Genomic DNA, 12802 nt, shown 5'->3' with positions numbered 1-12802 from the left:
TGAAAATGTATGTGTAAAGCTCAGTGTATACAATCATGGGAATCATTTCAAGAGAGCACCAGTTTCCTGAGGAGATCAGTAACAAAGAAGAATGCAGTGATAATGGGACTGCGAAGTAAAGTGTGAAGAATTTCTAATGCAGAATGTGGGAGAGGAGAAAAAGAGGGAATTATGAATAAACATAGGCATTTTGCTAAGCTACTTCAATTTTTTTTTTTTTTTTCAATTAGAGTGGGATGAAACTGAACTAGATTCTCCCAGTTTTTCCTCACCATCCTGGGTTCCCTGTGAATTCTTCCACCAAAATAGATCGCTAATCAGACCACTTCTGTCACTTCCAGGATCCCCACCTTCTCAGTCACAACTTCTCCTTCCTTGCTCCTGCTTTTGTCCTCCATCCCTATGACACAGCCTCCAGGAAACAGCTGGAGACCTTTTAAAACAAATGTAAGAGCAAAGCATTGTCCTGTTTATAATCATCTACTGGCATCCCATTAAACTCAAAGAAAAGTCTGGAACCTCTTACTTACTATGGTCCAGATCTCTTACCATGGCCCACAAGGCCCCACATAATAGGGCTCCTGACTTCCTCTGAGTTGACAAATAATGTTGTACCCAGCTCATTACATTGTGGCCCCTGTGGTTTTCTGTCTCTTCCTTAAACACTCTGGGATGACTCTGCATTTAGGATCTTTGCTCTTGCAATTCTCATTCAACTATTATTTATTAATTCCTAGTATATACCAGGGACCTTTCTAGGTGCTGGAGGGACAGCAGTGAATGAAATGACAAGAGTGGCAGTATTCATGACTCATGTCTTCAGTGACACTCTTTTAGAATCTCATCCTATTACCATAAACTGTGTTTTTAATTTTTGAAATTTTCCTCATGAACTTAGCACTCTCTAAAATTATCATGCTATTTTATTTATTTATTATTTCTCTCTTTACCTCCCATATTGATTCTGGCCCCCCATCAAGATAGAAGTACTATAGGAACAGGATACCTGGAGTGCCCATCACATGTAGGTGCTCAATAAATATTTGCTCAGTGAATGAATAAAGGAGTAATTATATTGTTAGTAAATAGATGATAATAGTGATAAATTGTAGATGATTTTGTTCCTGATTCTTTAGCACTGTGAAAACACACCACATAGCATCTAGTGTGCTAAAACACATCATCCAAAAACTTATAAGTAAAAATGAAAAGATGTTGAGTTAGATGACTTTCCTCTTGGCTGCTTCTCCTTCCTTTCTTCTAACCCCAAGCACAAATGTATATTTGAGTCAAGAAGGGAATATGTTGTGTTTTGTCCTGCAGTCTACTGAAGCTCAAGTAGGTGGACTATAGAGAGGTTTTACATACAATCATAGACCTTCAGAAATCAGGTGATTCCTTTCTCATTTAGGCTACATACTTCCAGGAACTATGTCTTACCAGTAGAGCAAAGAAGGGAAAATCTATTTATGAACTATTTATTTATTCCTTTCCTTACTGACTCTCTCCTCCATTCTGTGTGTAAGATATTATGCTACCTAGTGTAATATTATCATGTTATGGCCTTTATTTCTTATGGCCTAATAGTTTAAACCTGTCTTTTTACCTTATTCATCAAGCAATCCAGGTGTTGACATATTTCCTTTCAGAAAGGTAGAAATCCACCAGGATGGGATAATTACCTTTCTGCTGGGAACACTGAGAAGGAAAACTGTATTGGTTAACAATAGCTGCACTAACAGATTTAAACCTCAGTACCCTGGCTTCCATTCTAGAAGCTACTTTTTCACTCAGGTAAAATCCAGTCACTGGTAGAGGATGTTCGAGGTACCAGGGTTTTAGTCCTGGGAGAGGCTCACCCACCTTCAGTGCAGGGCTGTTAACGGTCATTTGGAAGGAGTGGTGGAGTTTTTGGTTTGTTTGTTTTAAATGAGCCTGTATACTCCATGTTTTGCCTTACTTTTGTGTGCATGTTGTTAGCTGCAACTCAGTTCCATGGCCACTCCTTATTGCAAGAGAAACTTAGAAATGTAGTGTAGGTTCATGCCCAGGGAAAATAAAAGCTAAACCAATTTGGTAAACAACGATCCAATGTCTGCTACTGAGGTATAGTTCTCAGGTCAATATAAAATCTATGGAATTATATTAAAGCCAGAGTAATCATTATATAAACTTGTCGATGTTTTATAGTGCTATCAGCATATAATAGTCATAAAAATGACTTTTAACATTTCAGTAGAGGTGTTCATAAATTTTGTTGTTATTTTGAGTGATTTCAAACTATTATGAATTAGAAATAAAAAAGATTTTAAAGCTGTCAACAATTGATTCTGTTATTTAAATTATTTAAAAGAGTATTTTAAAAATGTGACTTTTGGTACTTGTATGGGATTGCTTACTGTATTTATAAAGACCTACATGCTGTTTGTTATGATATTTTCCTTTTTCATATGAGTTACCTTGTAATAGATGAAAGTTAATTACAAAAATTGTATATCCAGAGCTGAGAAGAGTCAGGGCGTGGGGAAGAGGATGTCCTTTGAAGGGGATATTAGGTTATTTTCAAGCCCCACTTCTACTCTTGCTTTTGTATTTCATATAAGGTGACCTAAGAATTATATGAGAACTAGTCACTTATTTGCATAGTGCATTGGGTTCTGAAAACCAAAAACATAACTATTATGGGTGACATTATGCTGACTTACAATGTCAAAACTGTTATAACTTTGCCTGAAATCATGAGTAGGTAGCCAAACATTTACAAGTCAATTGTAAGTTAGTACAAAGCAGAGTTTAAATAATATTTGTTAAGTATCTTCATGAATAGTCTTTTGGAGTCTGACCTATTCTTCAGTTTATAACTGCTGAAAGCTTTTGAAGGAATCAGAGAGTTCCATGGAGAGAGAACCTCCCTTATTTATTCTGTTAAGATGTTTCTCACTGTATTTTTACATTGCCTTCCTTTATTTATTTATTTTTTAAAAGATCGTATTTATTTATTTGACAAAGAGAGAGACAGTGAGAGAGGAAACACAAGTAGGGGCAGTGGGAGAGGGAGACGCAGGCTTCCTGCCAAGCAGGAAGCCCGATGAGGGGCTTGATCCCAGGACACTGGGATCATGACCTGCACCAAAGACAGATGCTTAACGACTGAGCCACACAGTCACCCCAGTTGCTTTCCTTTAAAAAGAAAAAAAAAAAAAAAACAACAACAACATAAGATTTTTTTCGGTAAGGGATATCAGAATGGGAGAATTTCAGTCCTAATCAACTTATCCTCCAACTTCAGACACCACTTTTCTCCAATACAATTTTGAAAAGGAAGTAAGAGATAAATTCTGGATCAAAATTTATTTTGAAATTTCAAATGCAAAAACCCTTTGATTATTTAACTTATAAGAACTTAAATCTTTTTGAACAATTATAACCCGATTAACTCCTTTTCTGATAAAGCACTGACTACTCTCTATTAGTATCATTCTATTTGTCAGTTTGATTTTAGTGTCCTGTACTATTATTGTTATCAGGATTTGCTCGGTTGTAATGTCAGATTTGGCATACAGAATTTTTGTTGCTAAAAGTAATCACTTCTTTAAGTGCCCCAAATTAACTAGTACAGATTCCCCTGAACTAGGAGTAGGAGAACATATTATGCAATTTCACATTAATAATTTTATTTGAATGTAGAAATATGAGCCAAGCATGCTAGTGTTATTGGTATGTGACTCCAGTTGCATTTCATGAAAATAGAGTTCCTAAAATAAAGTTGGATGAACCATCTGTTTTAAAGAGAGAAAACTTGAAGAGTTGACTGTTACTGCTGCCACTATTCACATTGCAAATATTGCTGAGAACTTCATAAAAGCAAAGCCTTGCTATACCAGGAATTACTGGGTTGAAACAGCATATGTTTTTGGTATGATATGCTGATACATTTTCTTGTCTGGGTCTACTATTTACATTATAAATGCTTATGCAATTCAGAGACCTCATTTATTATATCCAGTAGTGTGCTGAAGTTGGCTTATACAAACTTGAGAGAGCTGGTAATTAAATTTCTTAGAAATTTGCAAGCTAGTTGTAAGACGCAGCTATTATTAAAAATTATATGAAGAGATAGTACATAAATTATACTATAAACAAAGTTCATATATTATTAAAACTCATTACTTTCTAATTATTTTACTATATTTTATTGTTCTCCGGGTCCTTAGTGTTACTTATATCTATTATTTCTTTATGGAAATATGAAATAATAATGTATCACTGCTTGTCTAACTCGGTGTTCAGTGACTTTATTTTGGTAGCTTGAAATTGGCTGGTGTGGGAATATTTAATACCACAGAAACTGGTGAATACTATAGGTCAGCACTCCTACCCCACCATGCAGAAAGCCAGCTGTATCCCTAGTAATATCTCAATATTGCAGAGTTGTTTAGAAGACAGTGTTAAGCAACCTTTCTCACGTGACCTGTACTCTCAAGAGTTAATAAACCCATTTTTCACATTCAGGAATTTGAGGGAGTGCATTTGAGTGCAGAGCTATTCACCATTTTTTCCAAGGCAATAGCTAAGAGTTCCAGATTAACCCAAGATGAATTATCAAAGTCTTGTAAGAGTTTGCCCTACAACTAAGTACTCCAATTTGAATAGGGATTTTAAACCACTATTCGTTTTATTGTGGCAAGAGACATTTGGGGCCAGTGTTTCCTCGAATTTTGAAATATCAAGACAATCATTTATTTCAATGACTCTTAGGGGATAAAAATTAGAATAGGTAGATTGTAGAGAAGAAATAAGTAACTGGTCTTGAAACATGCCATGGGATTGCAAAATATTTCTTGCCATATTATTTTTCTTTCACACATGTTTTTTCTTTTTGGCTTGATCTGGAAAAAAGGAGATGCCAAAAGGCTGTGTTTTCTATCTTTCTTTGGCAGCCGTCCTGTGTCGATCTGATGGCTGCAAGCCATGCACATGGTTTCAGTAGGTTGGGGTAAAATAACTGAAACTTCACATCCGTGTGTGTATGTGTGATAAGTCTTTTGGCTTTCTTCTGGATTCAACAAATGTAGTTTTTTTTTTTTTTAAGATTTTGTCTATTTATGAGAGAGAAAGAGCACACGAGTGAGAGAGAGAGAGCATGATCAGGGGGAAGGGCAGCAGGAGAAGCAGCCTCCCCACTGAGCAGGGAGCCCCATTTGGGCCTCCCTCCCAGGACCCTGTATCCATGACTTGAGCCGAAGGTAGACGCTTAATGTACTGAGCCTCTTGGACACCCCTCATCAAATGGAGATCATGAAAATTAATTCTGACAACTTTTTCTCCCCCTTCAACATTTTAAATAAAAAGTAAAGGTCAAAGTCTTCTAGTAATCATGAAAATAGAGCCCATTGCAACAAATTATCTCTTCTGCGAATGTTGCATTTCCTCTAAAGAAAACATTTAAATATAAACTCTTCAAGGTTTAATTTGTGGGTTTTTTTCCCTCCACAATCATTTTTTGGTTAAAAGTGTCTGTAACATACTTTTCCTGGAAATCAAAAGAAAATGAGAGAAATTTAAATAGGAGTCTTTATGAATATGAAACTCATGTCTCAAGGACAAAAGCAAAGGATGACCATTCTCATTTCTACTAAGGGCAAAAAATATTAAGTGACATGTGAGAAAAGCATTTCTCAGTTTCAGAAAACTGTTGAAATTTTGGAATAAATTGCATATTGAAATTATATAGTCTACTCCAGAGATGTAAACACAGAATAAATGGTCAAGATTGGTGTATGGGTGGTCTTGGCCTGATTGCTGTGGGATAAAACAGATAAATACTAAAATTCACTTCTAGGACTGAGAATTGAATTATAACTCATTAGTTAGATTATCTGCTCTTTGAAGGACACTTTTTGCTCAACTTTGTGGCACTGTGAAGAAATAGAAAACACAACTTTGTATATTTATATAAATAAAATAATACACTGTACATACCCTTGTACTATGCTAACCCAGTATTACAATCTCAACTTATTTCTTTAATCATTATATGGAAATCATAAAAGTATTATATAACAAAATCCTAACATGAATCCTATCAGAATACTGAATTAGTATTACTGTGTTAGGGAAACAAAAGTTTTTGGTAAAACTACATGTTTTAGCATTTGGGAATATGTATTTTATAAATTTATTTGTTTTTGTTTGCCAATTTTTAGATTGTCGATATTTTAGCATATTGTTTCTGTGTTCTTAGTTACTGATAAACATCAGTTCAAGCCAGAGCAGATGCTATATAGATTCCGCTATGATGATGGAACATTTTATCCAAGAAATGAAATGCAGGACGTGATTTCAAAGGTAACAGCCTCTCCCAGAACCTTTTATCAATAGCAGAATTCATGTTGTCATACTGCACCAAGACAAAATGCTGTTGAGAGACTTAAAAAAAAAAAATTCTAGTATAGAAAATGGCATTCATAAGCAAGCCTCTCAGTCTTTTCTTGCTATTTAAAGAATTCTAGGGTTAGATCATTTTTTTCATTCTCTTGTGTAGTTCTCGATGGAACTAATGAAATTGCATCCTCAGATTATATCCACTGAAAAGTATGTCACATGTGGCAACAAGTGGCCATTATACACGATAAATTTTAAAAAAGATATATAAAATGTATGTAACATCAGTTTTCTTTGCACACTTGATGAGATTTATACTGACATAAAATGAACACATAGTGTGAAGTGTTGCTGCATAGATTTATTTTCTGCTAATACTTTGGAATTCTACATTTTTAAGAAAAATAATTTTATCTCTTTGTATATATGTATATGTCATATGTATATGACAAATTATAGTACAATTTAATCCTGTTTTTAATTATTTAAGTTACATTGTTTTTCTGATGTAATGCAGTAGTTGAATAACTTTTAAATTGGTAGAGATTATATAATGATTCCAGAATGTTGACAGTGGATTTGTCTCAAAAATCATTGGTCTGAACTTTGAATGATCCTCCTTGTTTTTGACGTATCTTTATTTTATAATAGGGAGTGAGATTATATTGCCGTCTTCATAGTCTGTTTACTCCAGTGATAAGGTGAGTCTGGTTTCTAAGTTCTGGGCAACTTACGTGACAATATTTGTATTGCATATTAGGTACTTATTATTCAGCTGGAACCTCTTGGTTTATTTTATTTTATTTTATTATTTCACTTATTCTATAAGTGCAAATTTTACTTTTAAAGATTATTTTAAGTAATAATTGACCTGAAAATATTTCTAAATTTTCTGAGACTCTAATTATGCATTTTTCCACTTTTTTATTCTGATTTCTAAAATTATTAGTCATTAATTCATACTAAATTATAGAATTGATAATGAAATAATCCACATTCAGTTAATATTTAGTAAATAATAGTTCACTGGGAGAGAATTTGAAAATATTATTTACTATAAATACTACTCTGATTACTGTATGATTTCCTTTCTCAGTAAATTTTGTAATCAATTCTTGAATATGTATTTTTATAATATGCCTAATAGTCTTTTATCCAAAGGAAAGATTTTGTACTTGAAAATTCAGAATTACTTTGGAGTTAATAAGTAAAACAGTATAATTTATTCTCTACCAATTTTTTCCTTCTGAAAAGATATGTGCTTTTTTTTGAAGTGGAATCATAATTAATTTTCAGTTTACCTCTGTAGAAAGACAGCAGAAAACTGAGTTTTGTGTTATGATAACTAATTGAAGTGATGTATTTTTATAAAATTTACACTGATATACACTGATAGAATGTAGTATGATGTTACACTAATTTCAGATGGCCAGCTATCATTCAGAGTTTATTGACTGAAACTTCATATTCAGGACAAAAAATGGATGTACTATTTCCAAAAGGAATAAAAATCATTTTTTCAGTCATGGCTATAGAATCCAAATGTTTGATGTGCTGTGTTTCTATTTTTCATTCTGGTTTCCAATTTCAAGGAAACTCAGAACTTAAGGGAAAAAAATCCCAAAGTGGCTGTTTAAGTGTATTGGAATGCTCACTAATGTTTTATAGAGAACACAGTGCAGATCCTGGAGGAAGAAAGAAAATTTACCCATCACTCCTGAAATTGCCCTATCTCCTTTCACAAACAGACTTCCTAAAGTAAAAAGAAGTGAAAATGAAGCTATATTTATAGATTCCCTACTAGATTTCTAGCATAGCCTCCCTGAAAATAATTTGGATAATCTAACACTAAAAGATGGTTACTTCACTCAATAGTAAGTTGGTACTTAAATCTGTTTTTTCTGCTAAACTCATAAAAACGATCATGATAACAGTTTTCATGTTACCTGTGTATATGTGGATTTTGTATGTGAGAAAATGTGCTCTGAAAATATACTTTAGCCATATGCGATTTCTTATCAAGAAGGTTACATTCCATAAGAGCTGATAAGAAGGGATTATTCTTTGGCTAGAAATGACAATTGTTTATGAGTTGTCAAGGAAAAATTTATGGGAAAAAACCATATAACAGATGGAATGTATGATAGTCATGCTTTTAATATGTGTGAACTCAGCTTACAAAATGAAAAATTACTTGGGTGAAGAATGCACTAACCCACGTGTGTTTTGTAATATACTGACTATCCTTTTCCTTCTTATTGGTGCTTATGGAAACCAAGATGAAATGGGCAGTGAGGTATCAGAAACGTGGAAATAGATTTAAAAAGATATAATCATTTAATTATTTTTTAAAAATTAGAAAAAAAAAGAATCTGCTATTGATTAGTGGCTAACCTGGTGTATTTATTACTAAAATCTCTTTTAGTAATATCAACTATTTTTCAGGGTCTTTTTTTTATGAAGGTGGATAAAATGATGTCAGTATTAATTGTCAGTTGCTGACAGGGGCTAATGAACTGTGAACAGAGCTAGTAATTATTTATCACTTCAAGTTGCTTACAGTTCCGATCTTTTGACATTTTGAAAAGACTGTCATTTTCTCTTTGATCTAGGCCTGCAAAATGAATGAATTATAGATTTCTGCCCTGGGGGCCCCATTCTGATCAGGAGCACTTGTTGGTATCTAACTTAACTTTGAATGATTTCCCAGATCTGGGAAGTCTACTGAAAGGAAAGGCTAATGTAGAGTCGGCTGGTTCCCTTGGTTCCCTAGGGATGGGGTGTCACTTGTCCATGCTCTGATCAGACAAGATGAATGACAGCGTTCTCAGCATGTTTACCTTACCAGACCTGCTGTCTGCCACTGCAGCTGAGCCAAACAAATAATCCTCCAGTGCCAATCCAGCCTTCCTGGAGAATTCAGGAATAAAAGGGCTTGCTTTATTCTCCACATTTTGAAGAGTTGTTATCGTTATTGCTTTTTGTTTTTGTTTTTGTAGGCTCTTTCTTTGATTTTAAGGGAAGAAATTATATTTTTATTATTCTTTTATTAATGAGATACTGTATTTCTGGCTAAATCATTGTCAGATAATATAGAAGCAATAATTTATTTGTGTATATGAACATGTCAAAGGGGAAATATCCTGTTTTGGTATCATTGTGGCTCTCTTCCAATATAAACTGATGAAGGAATTTTCAGGTGTTATATATATCTTGTAAACCTCTCTTATTTGCACATAATTTGGATAATAGATTCAGATTATATTTAGTAGACTTTTCTGTTGCACACTGATATTAAATGAAACATTTTCCTGCTCTTACTTATCCCCTCACCGGTTTTGGTTTCTTTTTCCTTATAGAGATAAAGATTACCATCTACGAACCTACAAGTCTGTAGTCATGGCCAACAAGCTGATAGACTGGTTAATTGCACAGGTAAATAGAAAAAGAACTTGCTGAGTTACATTCGCTGCTGCTTTAAGCTTTCAGGTGATTTAGACACCTTCTTTGGTCACCATGTGCAGAGGAGACACAGGGAAATAGCTTGACTAAGTTCATATAGGTAATACAGAGTTAGGATTTGAATCTAGGTACTCTGACTTCACAGTCTTCAAACTTAATTTTTATGCTATATGGTCTTTTAAGAGCAAGATGTTCCTATTTTTAAAATATCAACTGAGGGGCGCCTGGGTGGCTCAGTGGGTTGGGGCCTCTGCCTTCGGCTCAGGTCATGATCTCAGGGTCCTGGGATGGAGCCCCATGTTGGGCTCTCTGCTCAGCGGGGAGCCTGCTTCCTCCTCTCTCTCTGCCTGCCTCTCTGACTACTTGTAATCTCTATCAAGTAAATAAATAAAATCTTAAAAAAAAAAATATCAACTGAGATCCAGTGAAAAACTAAGTGTAGGGGCACCTGGGTGGCTCAGTCAGTTAAGCGTCTGACTCTTGATCTCTCCTCACGTCTCAATCTCAGGGTCATGAGTTCAAGACCCACATGGGCCTCTGTGCTGGGCATGGTGCTGACTTAAAAAAAAAAAAAAAAGAAAAGAAAACGGGAAAAAAAAAACAAACCCTAAGTGTAATTTGAATATATCACTGAAGAATACATATTCACAGACACTAAAATTTCTTGCATGTTTTGTTCGTAATTTGTTTTAAGATATCTGTTTATTAGTCCTCGCAAGTTACTCTAATCTCCCTGTGCCTTTCTGTTAGATAGTAATTGTGCTTTGACAAATATAAGCTTTACTATTTATCTACATACATTTTAAATAGGAAAATATGAAATTTATTGTTATTGTTGCTCTGTTTCTCAGAACGTGGGAGCTGACAGCAGGTAGGTACTGAGAAAATGTTATTTGCAAATTAGGACATTTATCCCCAACATACTAGATATTCAAATATAAATTTAAATGTTTTATCATTCTAGGTCACCTAATATATAATCAATGTTTAATACTGGTTACAAAACACTTTGACAGAACTTACTGTTTTGTTAGGGGATGTTGCTTGGTTGAAATGTTGTTATGCTTAGGTGTTTGAGTCAATTTCATAAGGAGTTCTACTTTTTTGTAATTAAGTAAAGTGACCTACATTTGATAATCCTAGAATGTTCTTTGTTTCAAATATCAATGTTTAATTCATATTCAACTCATCTGTGCGCATAAATTTTGAGATTTTTATTATTTAATTTTAATTTCTAGACTATCCAAGACTGCCTACTTTTGTATTTATAGCACTTAAATGTATTCTATTTAGAAGTTAGGATTTTAGATTAAACCAAGCAATTATTTTTAGATAAAAACTAATTCAGGGGCGCCTGGGTGGCTCAGTAGGTTAAAGCCTCTGCCTTCGGCTCAGGTCATGATCCTAGGGTCCTGGGATCAAGCCCCGCATTGGGCTCTCTGCTCAGTGGGGAGCCTGCTTCCCCTCTTCTCTCTGCCTGCCTCTCTGCCTGCTTGTGATCTCTGTCTGTCAAATAAATAAATAAATAAATAGATCATAAAAAAACAAAAACTAATTCATACATGCAATGGGTTTACTTGAGTCAGACTTTTATAACATTATGGTCAAATATGTGTCATTACAATTGGTTCTGTACTTGATATCAGAGTTGGCATTTCACATAGCAATTAAAATCTTACCGAATTCACACAATCTTATACTATATATTGACCATGTGGGAAAACTGAAGAAAGGTTTTTTGAAGTGAAAGTTGGTGCCTAATAAATATTTAAAGTCCTGACTCAGGAAATCAGTGAGCACCTTTTTTTTTTTTTTTTTTTTTGGGGGCATTGTTTTACCTTTCAAATATGAGCATTAGAAAAACAGAATAAAAACTGAACCATGTTGCAGTTATTTTTTTCTTCAGATTTTCTTAGTGGTCTGTTACAATAATGTCTTAGAAATTATATGTAGTAGAAATTAGGGTGATGGAATGGGACTCAGGTAACCTAACATCTCATGATGGTTCTTCTGATAAGTAGTTATGCAAAATTGGACAAGTCCCTTCATCTCTCCAGATTTTATTTTCACAACTGTCTACTTCTTACTGGAATTATGATCAAACAGAGAAAACAGCACCGGGACATTAAAATAACTTGCTAGGACTAACAACAGATACTTTAAAACAAGTGGGTGGACAAAACATGTAAAACATGCATTGTAGGTATGAATAATCGATTTTGAGTGAAAGCAAGGATAAAAATAAGCACAGAGTTCAGAGTTCAGGGGAGCAGCCCGACTAGGAAGAAGTAAAATGAGAAAGTACTTCTTAACCATTAAACCTACAACTCTAAGTTTAAACACACCTATGTACATATGCCTGTTCCTTTATATGAGTCCTTAGATGAATAAAATAGAAGTTTTCTGGATAAAAACCTAACAGAAGGTTACATTGGGCTTTCATATTTGCTTCAGTTATATGATCTGATTATTTTTTCTGCAAGACAGTGAAAGAGCAGCTTGCATTTATAGGCTCAGCTGAACAATTTACTTTTAGGGTCTTATAAATCACCCTGTATTAGTAGGTCTCTTTAGGGGTCCTTAAAGAGCAAGACCACTGGTAGAAGGAATGTGATAGTAGAGATTATGCATAATGATTTTTCATTAACTTTAGTGTGTTTTCAATACATAGGATATTTTCTTGCTGCACAATTGGGATACAAGATTGAAAAAATAAGAGAAAGGGATCACTTGTGGTAGCAATGAATTTTAGTTATTTATATATTTTCCTGTTTAATACAGTATTGTTTTACTCAAGAAATATATTTTTGTTTTTTCCCTTAATGTCAAAAAAAGATGTTTTCTTAAGTGAATGTTTTATAGCAATTAGGTGCATCATGAGCTTATGAAAGCAGTGTGTGCCCTAATAAAAGAATGTTTCTGTCAGTGTGGTGCTGGGAATGTCAAATGCAGTAAA

The 12802-nt window shown here is 34.1% G+C and overlaps 1 protein-coding gene across 1 annotated transcript in view; it reads left to right on the top strand.

Moving 5' to 3' along the window:
• PREX2 (phosphatidylinositol-3,4,5-trisphosphate dependent Rac exchange factor 2) overlaps positions 1-12802 on the top strand; it is a gene marked incomplete at its 5' end in the record, with an annotated part of 190631 nt that overhangs the window by 22051 nt on the left and 155778 nt on the right. The window contains 3 exons of the mRNA XM_032848425.1: positions 6245-6348; positions 7036-7085; positions 9744-9819. Coding sequence (XP_032704316.1) covers positions 6245-6348; positions 7036-7085; positions 9744-9819 — 230 coding nt within the window. The remainder of the gene's footprint in view (positions 1-6244; positions 6349-7035; positions 7086-9743; positions 9820-12802) is intronic.

Source organism: Lontra canadensis, unplaced genomic scaffold (genome assembly GCF_010015895.1).
Source record: "Lontra canadensis isolate GAN:19392208 unplaced genomic scaffold, GSC_riverotter_1.0 scaffold203, whole genome shotgun sequence".
Taxonomy (NCBI): Eukaryota; Metazoa; Chordata; class Mammalia; order Carnivora; family Mustelidae; genus Lontra; species Lontra canadensis.
This window is presented reverse-complemented; position numbering and strand designations above follow the sequence as displayed.